The 15911-nt window shown below is 33.1% G+C and overlaps 1 protein-coding gene across 5 annotated transcripts in view; it reads right to left on the bottom strand.

The window, feature by feature from the left end:
* Positions 1–15911, bottom strand: part of Tcf12 (transcription factor 12) — a 356155-nt gene that overhangs the window by 108310 nt on the left and 231934 nt on the right. For all 5 annotated transcript variants that reach the window (XM_026384772.2, XM_026384774.2, XM_026384775.2 and 2 more), the window contains one exon: positions 9600–9664. In XM_026384772.2, the coding sequence (XP_026240557.2) occupies positions 9600–9664 (65 nt within the window). The remainder of the gene's footprint in view (positions 1–9599; positions 9665–15911) is intronic.

Here is a 15911-nt window from a genome sequence, read left to right as displayed (position 1 = left end):
TATTCCAAAATGCTTCTTTAGGTCCTTCACAATTACATCTTCTTCCCAGAGGTAACCACTGACTGGATTTTTATCAACATAGACAGCTTCACCTTTTATAGAAGTTAGTTAAATGGAATTCTACACTATGTATTTTTGAGATCTTGGCACATTAATAAGAGTCACCTATGTTGCTGCCATGTATCATTAGATCATCCTTTTTCTGTTGCTGTTGTTGTTGAATAGCATTCATTTTATGAAAATGAGAGATTATTTATCCACTTTGTTAATAAACACCTGGGTTTCTTTCCAATTTTAAAATAAGATGCATAAAGTTGCTATGAACATTGTTGATAAAAGTTTTTGTGCAAAATGTTATCATTTCTCTTGTTATCATTTCTCAGAAGCAAAACTGCTAAGTTATGAAGCAGAACTGTCAATAGTTCTCTAAAGTCACTGTGCCATTTTACAGACCCACTAGAAATGTAAAATAATTTAGGTTGATCCATATCTTTGCCAACATTTGATGTTTCTAGTCTTTTGAAATTTAGTTATTCTGGTGGGTGTGTAGTGATATGCCATTATAGTTTTAATTTATATGTGCTGATAACTAATAATGAAGAACATTTTTTCACAAGATGATTGGCCATTTGTATTTGTGTGTGTGTGTGTGTGTGTGAAATATCTGCTCAAGTGTTTTAACTATTTTTTTCAAAATTGAGTCGCCTATCTTTTTATATTGAGTTTTTAGGAACCATCATATATTCTACATACAAGATCTGTTAGAAGATTGCAAATATTGTATCTTAGTTGGTGAATTTTCATTTTCTCCTTTACTTAAAGATATAGGTTCAGGCTATATTGTCCAGGTTGGCCTTGAACTCCTAGGCACAAGTGGTAGCTTGGTTTCAGTCTCCCAAGAAGCTTATATATTATAGATGTGCAGTACCACACACACTCCCGCTTCATGTTCTTCACAGTGTTTCATAAGTACAAATTTTAAATTTTTATTAAGTTAAATTCATCAATGTTCCTTTTATGTTTCATGCTTTCTGTTTTTTTAAAGAAATACTTGTTTAAACCAAGGTGGTGAAGATATTTATCTGGTTCCCTCCCAGTAGCTTTGTTATTCTAGGATTCAAAGTAAGTTTATGACTCATTTCAAATTTCTGTTTTATGTGGTATAAGGTAAGAAATAATTTTCCCTTTTTCCTCCCCATACATGGTCCAGTACCATATGTTACAGAGATTTTTCTTTTACCATTGAATTGCTGTGGTGCTCTTATCAAACATTATCTGCCATATATATGTGGGTTCCTTTCGGATTTCTGAGTTTGTTCCTTGGGCTGCTTATTAATCTTTATATAAATATCACACCATCTTTGTTTTGGTTAATACTACTTTGTGGTAAACCATGAAGTCAGGTGAGGAAAATCCATTGTTTAAAATGAACTTTTAAATAATCTTGTCAATATTTAGATTTAAGTGATGGTTTTAGATTTTCTTTATTTTATCACAGGAGTGCTTAATATTTTCATTGTTGAAGTCTTAAAATTTGGGAGAGGGGTGCTGGGGAATTGAATTCAGGGCTGCTTTACCACTGAGTTATATACTCAGGCCTTTTTATTTTTCATTTTGAGATAGGGTCTTATTAAGTTGCTTAGGGCCTTGGTAGGTTGCTGATGCTGGCCTAGAATTGTGATGCTCCTGCGTCAGTGTTCCAAATTGCTAGGATCACAGGCATGCGCCACTATGCTTGGCTAAAATCTTTTGTTAAAATTATCCATGATTACTGATGCCCACTGATACTACCATAAACAACATTGTTTTGTTAATCACATTTTCTAGCCATTCACTCATTGCCAATGTATAGAAACACAATATATATTTTGAGACAGATTTCACTTTATCACCCTGGTTGGCCTTGAACACATAATCCTCCTGCCTCAGCCTCTTAGGTAGCTGGAATTATAAGAACACACACTGCACCCATAAAATTTTTTAATCGATTTTGTATTTGTGGTAGACCAAAAAGTACTTGTAAACTCTAGAAATTTTCTTGATGATTCTTTAGGACTTCCTATACACATAAACATTATCAGCTGCAAATTAAGCTTAACTTATTCCCTGTCAATTGTTATGTCATTTTCTTCTCACCTCTTACACTAACCAGGATATAAATTGAAGATGGGGACACTGGAATGACTGCTTTCATTTGGTATTATGGGAAAAGCATTTAGTCTTTCATTAATAAATATGCTATTAGCCATAGGTTTTATATGCATGTCTTTTATCAAATGGTGGAAGCAGCCTTCTATTACTCTGTTGTAAGATTTTTATCCCGAGTATTCAACTTTGTCAAATAATTTTTCCGTACCAATGGAGATATTCATACTGATTTTCTCCTTGAACCTGTTAATTAGGATGAACTCCACAGATTGGTTTTCAAATATTAAACCAAACTTTCATTTCTGAAACAAACCATCTGGGTATATAGTTCACCTCAAAAAATAAGCTGAGCTGCTCTTCCTCCTCTCTTCTATTTTCTAAAACAGTTGATATAAGATCAGCAGTAGTATTGTCACTTTTTTCTCCATTAAGAATTTAAAAAATAATTCACTGGTGAAACTGTGTGACCTGCAAGCTTTCTTTTTAGGAAGGTTTTTGAGAGAAATTCATTTTCATTAATACTGATTCATCTATTCAGATTTTATCTTGTCTCTTTCAGTAAATATTTTTCAAGGAATTTGTCTATTTCATGAAATTTGTTAAATTTACTGAATTGTTACTAATATTTCCTTATTCTCTTCTTACTGTATACATCAAGTATATTCTTTTACCCCAGATATTGTTTGTATTCTCTTTTCCCTCTCTGTTAAGTGGTCTAAGATTTATTAATTTCATTTTTTCAAATAAATAATTTTAGGCTTAGTTTGGGCCTTTGTTTTTTTTTTATTAATAATAGAAAATACTAATAAAAGATTTCTGCTCTTATTTCAGTACTTCCTTCTACTACGTTGTGCTTTTCCAGTTTCTTAAGGAAGAATCTGAGGTCATTCACTTTTCTAAATAAGCATTTAAAGTTATACTTTTTCCTCTAGGCACTACTTCAGCTGTACTAAAAAAAAAAATTGTTAGGTCATATTTTCATTATCATTCAGTTTGAAATGCTTTCTAAATTCCCTTGTGATTTCTCTTTTTCGGGTGGGGAGGGGGGAAGAGAGCACCAGGGATTGAACCTAGAGGAGCTTAACCACTGAGCCACATCCCCAGCTCTTTAAATTTTTGATACAGGGCCTCACTAAGTTGCTTAGGGTCTGGCTAAGTTGCTAAGGCTAGCTTGGAACTTGCAATCCTCCTGCCTCAGCCTCCAGAGCCACTGGGATTACAGACATATGCCACTGTGTTTGGCCCTTTGTGTGTGTGTGTGTGTGTGTGTGTGTGTTTTAAATGATGCGTTATTTAGATACGTGTTGCTTAATTTTCAAATATTTGGTATTTTTCTAGATACCTTATTGACAATAATTTTATGGACCACCATATGGGTCAAAACTGTTGAATGTAACATGTGCCCTTGAAAGAAAAATATTATTCAGTTGTTGAATGTGGAGTTCTATAAGTGCCAACTGGTCAAGGTTGTTGATCGTTTACTTAATTCTAGGTCTTTACAAAGGTTTTTGCCTAGTATTCTGTCAATTGCTGTGAAAGAGGTATTCAAATCTTCAAATATGATTATGAATATTTATTTCTCTCTTTAATTCTATCAAATGTTCCTTTATTTATTTTGAAGTTTTTTTGTTAGGTATTTACACATTTATCATTTTTGTTTTCCTGATGTATTATTGACTCATTATATGGAAGAAAAGAGAAAGCAGCAAATGATACGTACGAGTGAATTTTCAAATAACAGAGTTAGCTAAATTTTAAATTTGTCATTTTCTCAACGTTATACTGTATTAACTCAGATAAAACTTTCAACTTTCTGAAGAAAAACCAGACCCTGCCATATTCTAGGTTAAGAAAATTTTCAAACTACTTGAAAACCTTTGTAATGACAAAAGGATTTTTCACTTAACTATATAGCAGTTTTAAAAGTAAATACCTATTTTTAATAAAGATGATGGGTTCTATGTTCTGTGTTGAATCCATTAAAAAAAATTCAATTGCAGAATAATCTATCAATGTTTCCGGTAACACTGCTACACCAGTTTCCTTTTAATGGCCCATCAGTTATAAGACTGACGTGAAGGTAATATGAGGAGACTCATTTAGCAACATATTATTACATCATCTTAACATGAAGTAAGGCCCATCAGGCATTATTAAATTAGCCTGAATTTTGCAGTACGTCAGCTACATTTATGTACATTAATAGCAGAGTTAATGCTTCTTGGGGGATTTTGTTGAAGAAAAATGGCTTCAAGGTGGTATGTGGATATAATTTTATAGTCACTAATTTATATTTCCTTGAATTTTTGTCACTTGTGAACAGAAAAGACAAAATGGCAGCCAATTAAGTGTGTTTTTTTCTTCCTCTGATCCATAATAACGAATACTGTTTAGAATACAGGTTTTCTTTGAATGGAAGTAATATACCTTTTTTTTTTTTTTTTTTTTGAGTCTTCAATTTCCTGAGCTTACTTACTCAGGCCCCAAGTCAGCTGGTGTCATCTATCAAAATTTCTGCCAGCAATTGCAGCAGTCAGAGCTAAGTAACAATAATAAATAGCTAAGCCATTGTTTCTTTCACAGTGATGAATTCTTTTTCTTATTTTAAGAGCCCTCCTGTTTTCACTGGCGCTGTCTGTCCTTGCTGCAATACAGTCTTCTCTCTGCTCTGCTGAATTTTGGGGCTTCTTCTCTGGGTCATGCTTGCTTCTTTCAATTTTTCAAAAAATGAATCATTCTTGACTATCTTTAAATCTTGTATAAAGCAATATGTATTGTTATTGCCCATCATACACTCCAATAGCCTTATTCTAATCTCCATAGGCCTGCTGGTCTCTAAAATGTTTATAAATAGTTCTCAAAAAAAAAGTAATTTTATGGTTTCTTTTGTTTTTATATCCCATATATCCTTAGATTTGGTATATACAGAAAAGCTGGGCTTCTCAATTCATAAAACCCAGGCCATGTGAATTAGAATTTCTGGGAATACTTGATAAATGTATGAATTCCCAAACTCTCCTCAACCAAAGAAATTAAAATGGAAGGAGTTATGAGTATAGACTTGGAATTTTGTGTTTTGCTGCAGTTTAGTCATATCATAGCTAAAAACCTCATACATGGGTTTAGGTTTACTATTTACTGTTATTAGAAGGGTGTGTACCTAGGTTTTAAATAATTTTTTTTAAAATATGAGAATTAAATCTGGTGTAGGTACATATCAACCTTGGCAAAAACTATTAAGATTCACCTTAGCAAAACAGGAAAATTATGTAAATAGAGGTTACCATTAATTTTAATTAATAGTAATACCTTTGTTAAGAGGGGAGAAATGTGAGAACTCATTAATAAAAGCATTAACTATAATTAACTAGCTATGGTATCAAAATGCTTACCATAGTTTTTTTCCTTAAGTTTAACAGTGACACTGACATCAGACCAGTGGCTCTCAAACTTACAGATATCTTGGAAACAATATTAGGCACTTATCGGACATTTTAGTATGTGAGATGCCTGAAGAGAAATATGAATTTCTCTTCATAAGCACACTAATTTAACCTTCCTAGACCCACAATGTATATAGAAGCAGAAATTGCTAATCATATTTTTCATATGACAGAACCAAACAGAGACAGGATTTAAATCTAGGTCTACTGATTCTAAATCTTACATTCCTTTTTTTTCTTATTACATTCAACTTATATTTACTTATGTTCTACTATATCATTAGGAAATGAGACTAGCAATCTCATATACCTGATAAGTAATAAATAAAAACTATAAGGACAAGATTCAATATTAACTGACCAAACTGCTACCTTAGATCTGAGATTTTGGTGAAAAAAATTTTAAGGCCTTGAAGCAGGCTAGGAGACAAGTCTGCTTGATGATATTTCATAATGGCATTTTGCAGAGCACTTCAAAACTATAGAACTCTTTGTAGTTATTTTTTTACCATTTATTGTTAAAATGATGTGAATTAGCTTTTAAAATTTTGGTTTGCTCTCAACCTATTCATAGAAGAGCAGTGATGATGTAGCTAAGATTAAAAATAAGAATCAAGGTGCAAACCAACTCATTAAAAAATTTAAATTTAGACTATAAAATCAAAAAATAATTTGTAGCCTAAAACAGTGAGTTCTCGCACCAATTATAAACAGAAATATGACAAACACTGATCCATATTTTAATCTGGCTCAGAAGAGAGGATATCATGCTTCTTATCAATAGATACTGGTAAAAGTACATAGAAAAAACAGTAAATCTAACTCGGTACTGTCATTCTTCAAAAAACAAGTTCAACTGCTGCTTTTCTACTGACCTACTGATATTTGAATAAGTACTTACATTTTTTGGTCTTCTATAACTTTTGCTTTGCTTTTTTTTTGCGGTGCTGGAGATTAAACCAAGGTCCTTGTGCATGCCTGCCTAGCATTCTAGCTTTGTGTTACCCCAGCCCTTTCTATAAGTTTAAAAAAAATTTTGTTTTGTTTTGTAGCTGTAGATGGACAGAATGCCTTTATTTGTTTATTTTTATGTGGTATTAAGGATCAAACCTCCAGTACCCTTTGTGTAACCTGTAATTTCGTGAGTGGTTTGCTGGTAAATGATTAACAACTGGTTAAAAACAAAAATGAAACAACAACAACAACAACAAAAAAAAAAACTAACCCCAATCCCCAATTTGTAGCTTTTTTTTTTTTAATTTCCACAGTGTTAAATACTTTCATGATATTCTATTTAAGATATCAATGTGATATGAGGCTGCGGTTGTGGTAGAGCACTTGCCTAGCATGTGTGAGGCACTGGGTTCAATTCTCAGCACCACATATAAGTAAATGAATAAAATAAAGGCCCATCAACATCTAAAAAATATTTTAAAAAGAGATATCAATGTGATATCAATCACCTTGCAATATGCCTATAAATATGATGAAAGTTTGGGTTTTGTGAGTTGGTAAGAGCTGATAAGGTATAACACTGGTTACAACAGAAATCTATATATTTTAAATAACTCTAATGAAATAAAGTATTAACAAATACATGGAAACAATTATTAGCATGGTAACAATTGTTACATGGTAACAATTATTAGCACCATGAAAAAAAAAAAAGGTGTTTTTTTTTTTTTGGTACTGGGCATTGAACCCAAGGGCACTTAACCTCCGAGTTACACTCCCTACCAGTCTGTTTTTTTTTTTGTTGTTGTTGTTGTTTTTGTTGTTTTAGAGACAGGGTCTTGTTAAATTGCTGAGGTTAGCTTTGAACTTGCAATCCTCCTGCCTCAGCTACTGTAATCCCAAGAGGATGGGATTATAGGTGTACACCATCATACCTGGAAAAGGTCAATCAGGTGAGAACAGAGTATGACTACTTGGTCAGAAGCTAAGAAATGTGAATGCTGGTCCTGCTAGAACCCTCAACTCTATGATATTCCAGTCCCCCTTATTGGGGATATGTTCCAGGATCCCCCAGTAAAGATGTCTAAAACCCTGGATAATACTGAACACTGTATGGACTCTATTTTTCCTATACATATACATTTATTATAAAGTTTAATTTATAAACTAGACACAGTAAGAGTTGAATAACCAATAATAAAACAGAACAATTGCAAAAATATTCCATAATAAACTTGTATGAATATTCTCTTCTTTCTCTCAAAATATTTTAATGTATTATAGATCTTAGCAGTGTCAGCATATGACTTTTTCCATTTTCCTAATTAAGTTCAGAACTTTTATCATTTTACTTAAAGGAAACACTTTATGTTTTCTCTTTGGCATATCTGAAGTGGCAGCCTCACCACTCTTTTACTTTGGGGCCATTATCAAGCAAAAATAAAGGTTAATTGAAAGAAGACTTGAGATACCACAATAAAGAATCTGAAAGCCAAAATGGCTACTAGTACTAATAGGCAAGTAGTGTATACAGTGTGGATTCACTGAACAAAGGGATGATTTGGTGGTAGGTTAGACAAAATAATATTCTTATCACACTACTCAGAATAGTATGTAGTTAAAAAGTTGTGAATTGCTTATTTCTGGAATTTTCAGATTGAAGCTGATTGTAGGCAACTGAAATCACAGATAGCAAGACCATGGATACAGGGGGAATACTGTAGTCAAAAAATTACTTATTTCAGAACACACCTTTCCATTGAGTTTGCCAGGAATGGGAAAGACAAGATGATCTTCAGTTTTTATAATACATTATTTTATAATAGGAAGGCATATCATAAAAAAGGATCTTACATAAAACTCCCTTAAAGATAATGATACAATTATGAGATATGTATCAAATGGAGTATTATTCATAAACAGTTAAGAATAGCTCATATGCTCATGTCTAAAATCCGAGTAGGTCTCAGGAGAAGAATGTAAATGGATACAAACAAACAATATATTCTTTTTTTTTTTTTTCATTGTAAGGAAAGTGGTTTTATTACCTGGGTTAATATGAAAAAAAAATTTGAAACTAAGAATTCTTATGAAAATGTTCTAAGTATAAATATATTCCTGTAATGGAAAGAGATAAATTTTTATCCTTAGAAGGTCTTTAAATAGGGAAGTTCTCAGCAAACAATATATGCTGCCTCTCCTTTTTATTGTTTTTGGCTTGATTCTGAGGGAATCTGAAGGTGAATTTAAAGTGCAGGATTCTCAGTGAAAAGATAGGGGGAAAAAACAGAGAAAATGGCCATTAGCAGAAATGCAGCATGTGATGAATGTAGAGAAGCTAAAACAAAGTTTCTAAGTCAAAGACGGAAGCCTAAAAAATTGGTGACATACAGCACAGAAATGAAAATACTTCTAATGTTAACTGTGTGTTTGACATTATAGATATTCAAGCTATTGAGATTAATCATATATGCTTCATATTACATACTGGCAATTTTGTTTTTCTATGGGGAATTATTAAAAACCACCTTCAGAAATAATAGACATTTTATTTTACTTACTAGTAGTGGGGATTGAACCTCAGAGTGCTTTACCACTGAGTATATCCCTTGACCCCTACTCTTTTAAAATTTTTATTATTGAGACAGGGTCTATCTAAGTCACCAAGGCTGGCCTCAAACTAATGATCCTCCTCCTGCCTCGGGCTCCTGCGTCACTGGGATTACAGGTACACACCACCGTGCCTAGCTTTGATAAGCATTTTAGAAATGGGTAGAACTTTGGCTATTTTGTTTGTAGTGAAAATGGAAGTGGATTATGAAAACTGTTGATGATAAAGCCAGTCTGTTGGAATTGGGGAAGGGAGGGAGCAAGAATAAAAAAAATATATATTTAACTGCTAAAACACTACCACATGTAGTAAAAATTTAAATGAAGAAATAATGGTGAAATAATGTAGATAAATTCCTAACTTCTCTGTTATTAAGAAAGCCTTTGCTTAGGTGTGTAAAACTTATCTCATTTTTTTTTTTTTTTTTAATTCACTAAACTTACTTGACAGCCTGGTAATCCGGTGTCTCTGCTGTACAGGGAAAATGAGCCTCTCTCTGATGTTTTCCCTATAAAATGAAGAAAATAACTTTATATAAATAATCTTCACTTATTGACAATTAATTCGACTTCTAGACTATCTATGGTAGGTATATTTAAGGGTCTGAAAGTAGAAAGACCAAATTAGAAACATGAGAATAAAATACAATAAGTAAAAATCATTTTGTTTCAGTTAGATTATTACTTGGCATAAAATAGAATGTAAATACTTTATTTTCAATGTACAATACTGAAAATATACTCAAAAGAATAGACATCTAAATAGGCACCACTGAAAATGATATTTTCCCATATTTGCTTCAAATGGAAACATTCTCCTCTCTAAGAAATTAAAATGGTACATATACAACTTAATCTACACCCCAAGGTAGTCATTGTCATAAAGTTAGTATGATCTTCATGTATACTTTGCACTTTGAAATAAATATTCACACACTTAAATGATATGCATTACTGTTTGTGAGTTTAATATGCTTAAACAGAGGGATTACATAATATCAACCCTTTTAAAACTTACATGTGATTATGATTTTGAGATATATGTCGATCAAAGAAAATAATTCATTTTTACTGCTATAAAATGTCTCATTATACAAATAAATATCATTCCCCTACTAAGAGACAATTTACTTTTTTTGTTATCATGAACAATGTTGAAACAAATATCCTTGCACATGTCTTATATATGAGAGCTTTTCCAGGACAGACCCAGAGAACTAGAAACTGCAGATTAAAGGATGCACATTTTCAGCTTTACAGGTATTTCATTACTATTCTCTGAAGTCACTGTGTCAATTTCTATTTGTTGCAGCAATGTAAAAGAGTTCATGTTGGGACAATATTCACAGTTCAAACATCAGATGGCCAAGTATTAAGAAAATGTTCAACATTTCTAGCAACTACAGAAATGCAAATTAAAACTACACTGAGATTTCGTCTTATTCCAGTCAGAATGGCAATAATCAAGAATAAAAGATGTTAGGAAAGGTATACTCATATATTGCTGGTGGGACTGCAAATTGGTGCAACCACTCTGTAAAGCAGTATGGAGATTCCTCAAAGAAACTGGAGTGGAAGTACCACTGGACCCAGTTATCCCATTCCTCAGTTTATACCCAAAGGACTCAAGATCAGCATACTACAGAGACACAGCCACATCAACTTTTTTTTCCCCTAAATATATATAGTTGTTGATGAACCTTTATTTTATTTTATTTATTTATATGTGATGCTGGGAATCAAACCCAGTGCCTCACACATGCCAGGCAAGCGCTGACTGAGTCACAAACCCAGCACTACATCAATAAAACAAACACTAAATGTTCTCTCTGATATGTGGATGCTAGCACCCAACAAAGGGTGGAGGGTAGGAATAGAAGTTCAGTAGATTAGACAAAGGGGAATGAAGGGAAGGAATACGAAAAACAGTGGAATGAATCTGACATAACTTTCCTATGTATGTATATGAATACACTACAGTGAGTCTCCATCATGTACAACCAGACTGAGATCCTAATTAGACTAAGATACACTCCATGTTTGTATAAATATCTAAGTATACTCTATTGTCATGTATAACTAAAAAGGACAAATACACCCCCCCCCAAAAAAAGAAGGAATAGAAACAGTGTTGACAATTGACTGCAGTGTCCCTACTCATTTGTTTATAACACATTAGAGTTGACGTATGTTCAGGAAAGTACATTTACAAACATGATTTAGTTTTAATAGATTAAATAGATTTTAAATAGATTTAAATTTTCTATTTCCTTACAAATAGACATATCGCTTTAAAAAAAGATTTCTGCAAAGAGGTCAAAACTAGATGATGATACCAAAAATGGAGGCAAAAATAAGTAATGACAAGTTGACTTTTTTCTCCATTCCAAAGTAAAAACAATTGTCATGTAATTAATTCTGCCAAGAAGTTGCCTAAAATATTTAAAGTTATTGAACTTCACCAAAATTTTCTACTACACATTGAATTATTAGCTTCTGATTGTATAAAAATATTGTTTGTTAATTTAAAAACACTACACAAGGACAGGATACTTAAAATTGTTCTTTGAAACGTTGCATAATAAACAATCTTTGAGGTCTCATATACTGCTGGTGGGACTGCAAACTGGTGCAGCCAATATAAAAAGCAGTACGGAGATTCCTTGGAAAACTGGGAATCGAACCACCATTTAAACCAGCTATCTCACTCCTTGGTTTATACCCAAAGGACTTAAAAACAGCATACTACAGTGATGTAGCCAGATCAACATTTATAACAGCACAATTCACAATACCTAAATTGTGGAACCAACCTAGGTACCCTTCAGTAGATGAATGGATAAAGAAAATGTGGTATATATACACAACGGAATATTACTCAGCATTAAAAGAGAATAAAATCATGGCATTTGCAGGTAAATGGATAGTGTTGGAGAATATCATGCTAAATGAAGTGTAAGCTAATCCCAAAAAAACCAAATGCCAAATGTTTTCTCTGATATAAAGATGCTGAATCATAATGGGGATGCAGGGGGCAGTGTGGGAGGAACAGATGAACTTTAAATAAGACAAAGGGGAGGGAGGAAAAGAAAGGGGGCTTGTGGGTAGGAAAGCCAGTGGAATGAGTCAAATATCATTATCCTAAGTACATGTATGAAAACACGAATGGTGTGACTCTACTTTGTGTACAACCAGAGACATGAAAAACTGTGCTCTATTTGTGTAATATGAATTGAATTGCATTCTGCTGTCATATATAACAAATTAGAATAAATAAAATAAAATAAATCTTTGAGGTATATGGACCAATATTAGCCTATTTAGAAGTCCTACATTAAATATGATATCTATTAATCCCTTAGATATGCAGAATAATCCTGCAATTATAAATCTAATCATTACAAAAATACTTTAACAAAGATATAATTTCTGAGCCTGTTAAGAATATTACAGCATGTGTTTTGAGAAAGGCCTCTTGAATATTAGGATGATGCAAATATTTCAGGTAATGCCAACACATAAATATGTAGATTTACAAAAATTATAGTAAATATAGGGTGTTTACTTCACAGTTTCCTCATAAAGTTATTATGTCATACAAAGAGAACTTTAATTTGTAGTATATATATAGGAAACAAACAAAAAATAATCCTTTAGGATATATGTTTTATGAACAAGACCGCTTGTAAGAGTCAAGGTGATGTTTTGTGGTTTTGAAAACTAGTTTTCTCTAAAATAACCTGTCCTCACAAACCACTAAAATAAGATAGAAATTTAGATATACAGAGAGAACACCAAGGCAGTTCACGATCCTCCCTTGTCTCTCCTGTCCTCCCCTTTCCTACGTGGTTCTACTTTCTCTACTCTGCGAGAAAATTTTTTAGCTCATCTATTTGTATTGACTAGTTCTTTCTATGTATACATATAGGTAAAATTCCCTGTGATATATTTATATATGCACTTAATATGGTTCTTTAACAATTAATTCCACATGGTCTCCCCTTTCCCATCCCTTCTGTCTGCCTCTGTACCTCTTTCTTCACTAGTGATCTTCCCTATACCTTTATGTTACCCTATCCTTCTCTCCCTTTATTTTATTCTAGTTTCTATCTATGAGAGAAAACATTCAATCTTTGAGTTTCTGAGTCTGGCTTATTCTGAGCATGATATTCTCCATTTCTATCCATTTACCAGCAAAGGCCATAACTGCATTCTTTATGGCTGAGTAGAATTCCATTATGTATATGTACCATTTCTTAATCCATTCATCAGTTGAAGGGCATCTAGGTTGGTACCACAGCTTAGCTATTGTGAATGGAACTGCTATAAACATTGATGTGGCTGTGTCTGTAGTCTGCTGAATTTAATTCTTTTGGGTATAAACCGAGGAATGGGATAAATGGGGCAAATGGTGGTTCCGTTCCAGGTTTTCTGAGGAATCTCCCTACTGCTTTCCATAGAAAGTGCACCAATTTGCAGTACCACCAACAATGTATACCTTTCTCCACATCCTTGCCAACATTTATCGTTACTTGTATTTTATTTTAATATATATATTTTAGTTGTATATGTACCATAATTTCTTAATCCATTCATCTATTGACTTGCATATGGGTTGACTCCATAATTGAGCTATTGTAAATTGTGCTGCTACACACAATGAGGAGGTTGTATTGCCACAATATGCTGATATTAGTTATTTTAGTAAAATATCAAGGAGGGGGATATCTGGGTTATATGGTGGTTCCATCCCTAGTTTTTGAGGAATCTCCACATTGCTTTCCAGAGTAGTTGTACTAGCCTACAGTACCACCAACAACATACAAGTGTTCCTTTTCCTCCACATCCTCAATAGCATTTATTACTGTTTGTTCTCTTAATTATTGCCATTCTGACTACAATGAGATAAAATCTTAGTGTAGTTTTGATTTGTAATTTCCCAATTAATTGCTAGATGTTGAATATTTTCTCATATATTTATTGGCCTTTTGTGTTTCTTCAGAAAAGTTTCTGTTTAGTTCTTTTGTCTACTTATTGATTGGCTTATTTGTTTTTTTTTGGTGTTAAGTTTTTTGAGTTGTTTATATATTCTGAATGTTAACTCTTATCAGAGGAGTAGCTGGAAGAGAATTTCTCCCATCTTGTGGGCTATATATGTATATAACATGTTTTTTTTTTTTCTTCCTTTTTTGGTGCTGCTGGGGATTGAACCCAGGGCCTTGTGCATGAAAAGCAAGCATTCTACCAACTGAGCTATATCCCCAGACCCTATAACATGTTTTTTTAAGAATTCATTCCCCGGTGCCACATCTTTCCCATCCCTCCACTCTTATTTTCTTCTACACTACTACTGTTTCCTACACCTTTTTGATATACTATCCTTCCCTCCTACTTTCCTTTACATGTGCTTCCACATATACATGCTCTTAATTCTTTCCTTTGCTGTGCAGAGGCTTTTAATTTGATGGCATCCCCATTTACTGATTCTTGGTTTTATTTCTTGAGCTTTGGGGTTTTGTTCAGTAAGTTTGTGTGGACAGTGATGACCCTACATTTTCTTCTAGTGGTTGCAAGGTTTTTTTTAAGGTCTAATTCTGAAATCTTTGATCCATTTCAATTTGACTTCTGTGCAGGGTGCAACAGAGGGGTCTAGTCTCATTTTTCTACATACAACCATCCAATTTTCTCAGCATCATTTGTTTAATAGGCTGTTTTTTTGCTCCAAAATTTATTTTTGGCAACTTTTTCCAAGTATTAGATGGCTGTAAATATGTGGGTTTGTCTCTGTTTCTTCTATTTTATTTCATTGGTCTTCATGTCTATTTTGATATGTTTGTTACTACAGTTTATAGTATAATTTCAGATCAGGTATTATGATACCTCCTGTATAACTTTTCTTGCTCAGTATTGCTTTAGCTATTCTGGGTCTTTTTTTGTTCTGAATGAATTAAGCATTTTTTTTCTAATTCTGTGAAAAATATCATTGGTATTTTGATAGGGATTGCACTGAATCTGTATACTGCTTTTGGCAGTATGGCTCTTTTGACAACATTAATTTGGATGTATTATATTTTCACTCAAATCTACCAGTAAGGAGATTTCTTTTAAAAAACGTAGAGGTGCTTTTTTTTTTAAACACACAAAATAAAATATACAAGGTGTTATAAAGTAGGCTAATATGTAATCATCCAAATGTTAAAAAAACACTTTTTTTTTGCTCAAATCCGCTGTTTATTTTTATTTCTTCTTTTTAGATATACATGATAGTAGACTGTATTCTGACATATTATATATACATGGAGTATAACTTACTCTAATTAGAATCCCATTCTTGTGGTTGTACATGATGTGGAGTTTCGCTGGTTGTGTGTTCATATTCAAACAGGAAAGTTATGTCCGATTCATTCTACTGTCTTTCCTATTCCTATCACCCTTCCCTTCCCTTCATTCCTCTTTGTCTAAACCATTAAACTTCTATCTGCCTCCCTTATTTTGTATTAGCATCCATGTTTTAAGTTAGCTTTTTCACTACTGTGACTAAATGACCAGTCCAGCACAAGCTTAGAGGAAGAAGAGTTTATTCAAGGGCTCACGGTTTCAGAGGTCTCAATCCATTGACAGCTAGCTCTATTCCTCAGGGCTCCAGGTGAGATAGGAACAACATGGCTGAAGGGTTTGGCAGAGGGAAACAGCTCAAACTGATCAGAAGGCAGAGAAAGAGAATCCACTCTCAGGATACAAAATGTATACCCCATA

This window comes from Urocitellus parryii, chromosome 6 (assembly GCF_045843805.1).
Source record: "Urocitellus parryii isolate mUroPar1 chromosome 6, mUroPar1.hap1, whole genome shotgun sequence".
Classification (NCBI taxonomy): Eukaryota; Metazoa; Chordata; class Mammalia; order Rodentia; family Sciuridae; genus Urocitellus; species Urocitellus parryii.
The sequence above is the reverse complement of the archived record's forward strand: the minus strand, read 5'-3'. Positions and strand labels throughout refer to the sequence as shown.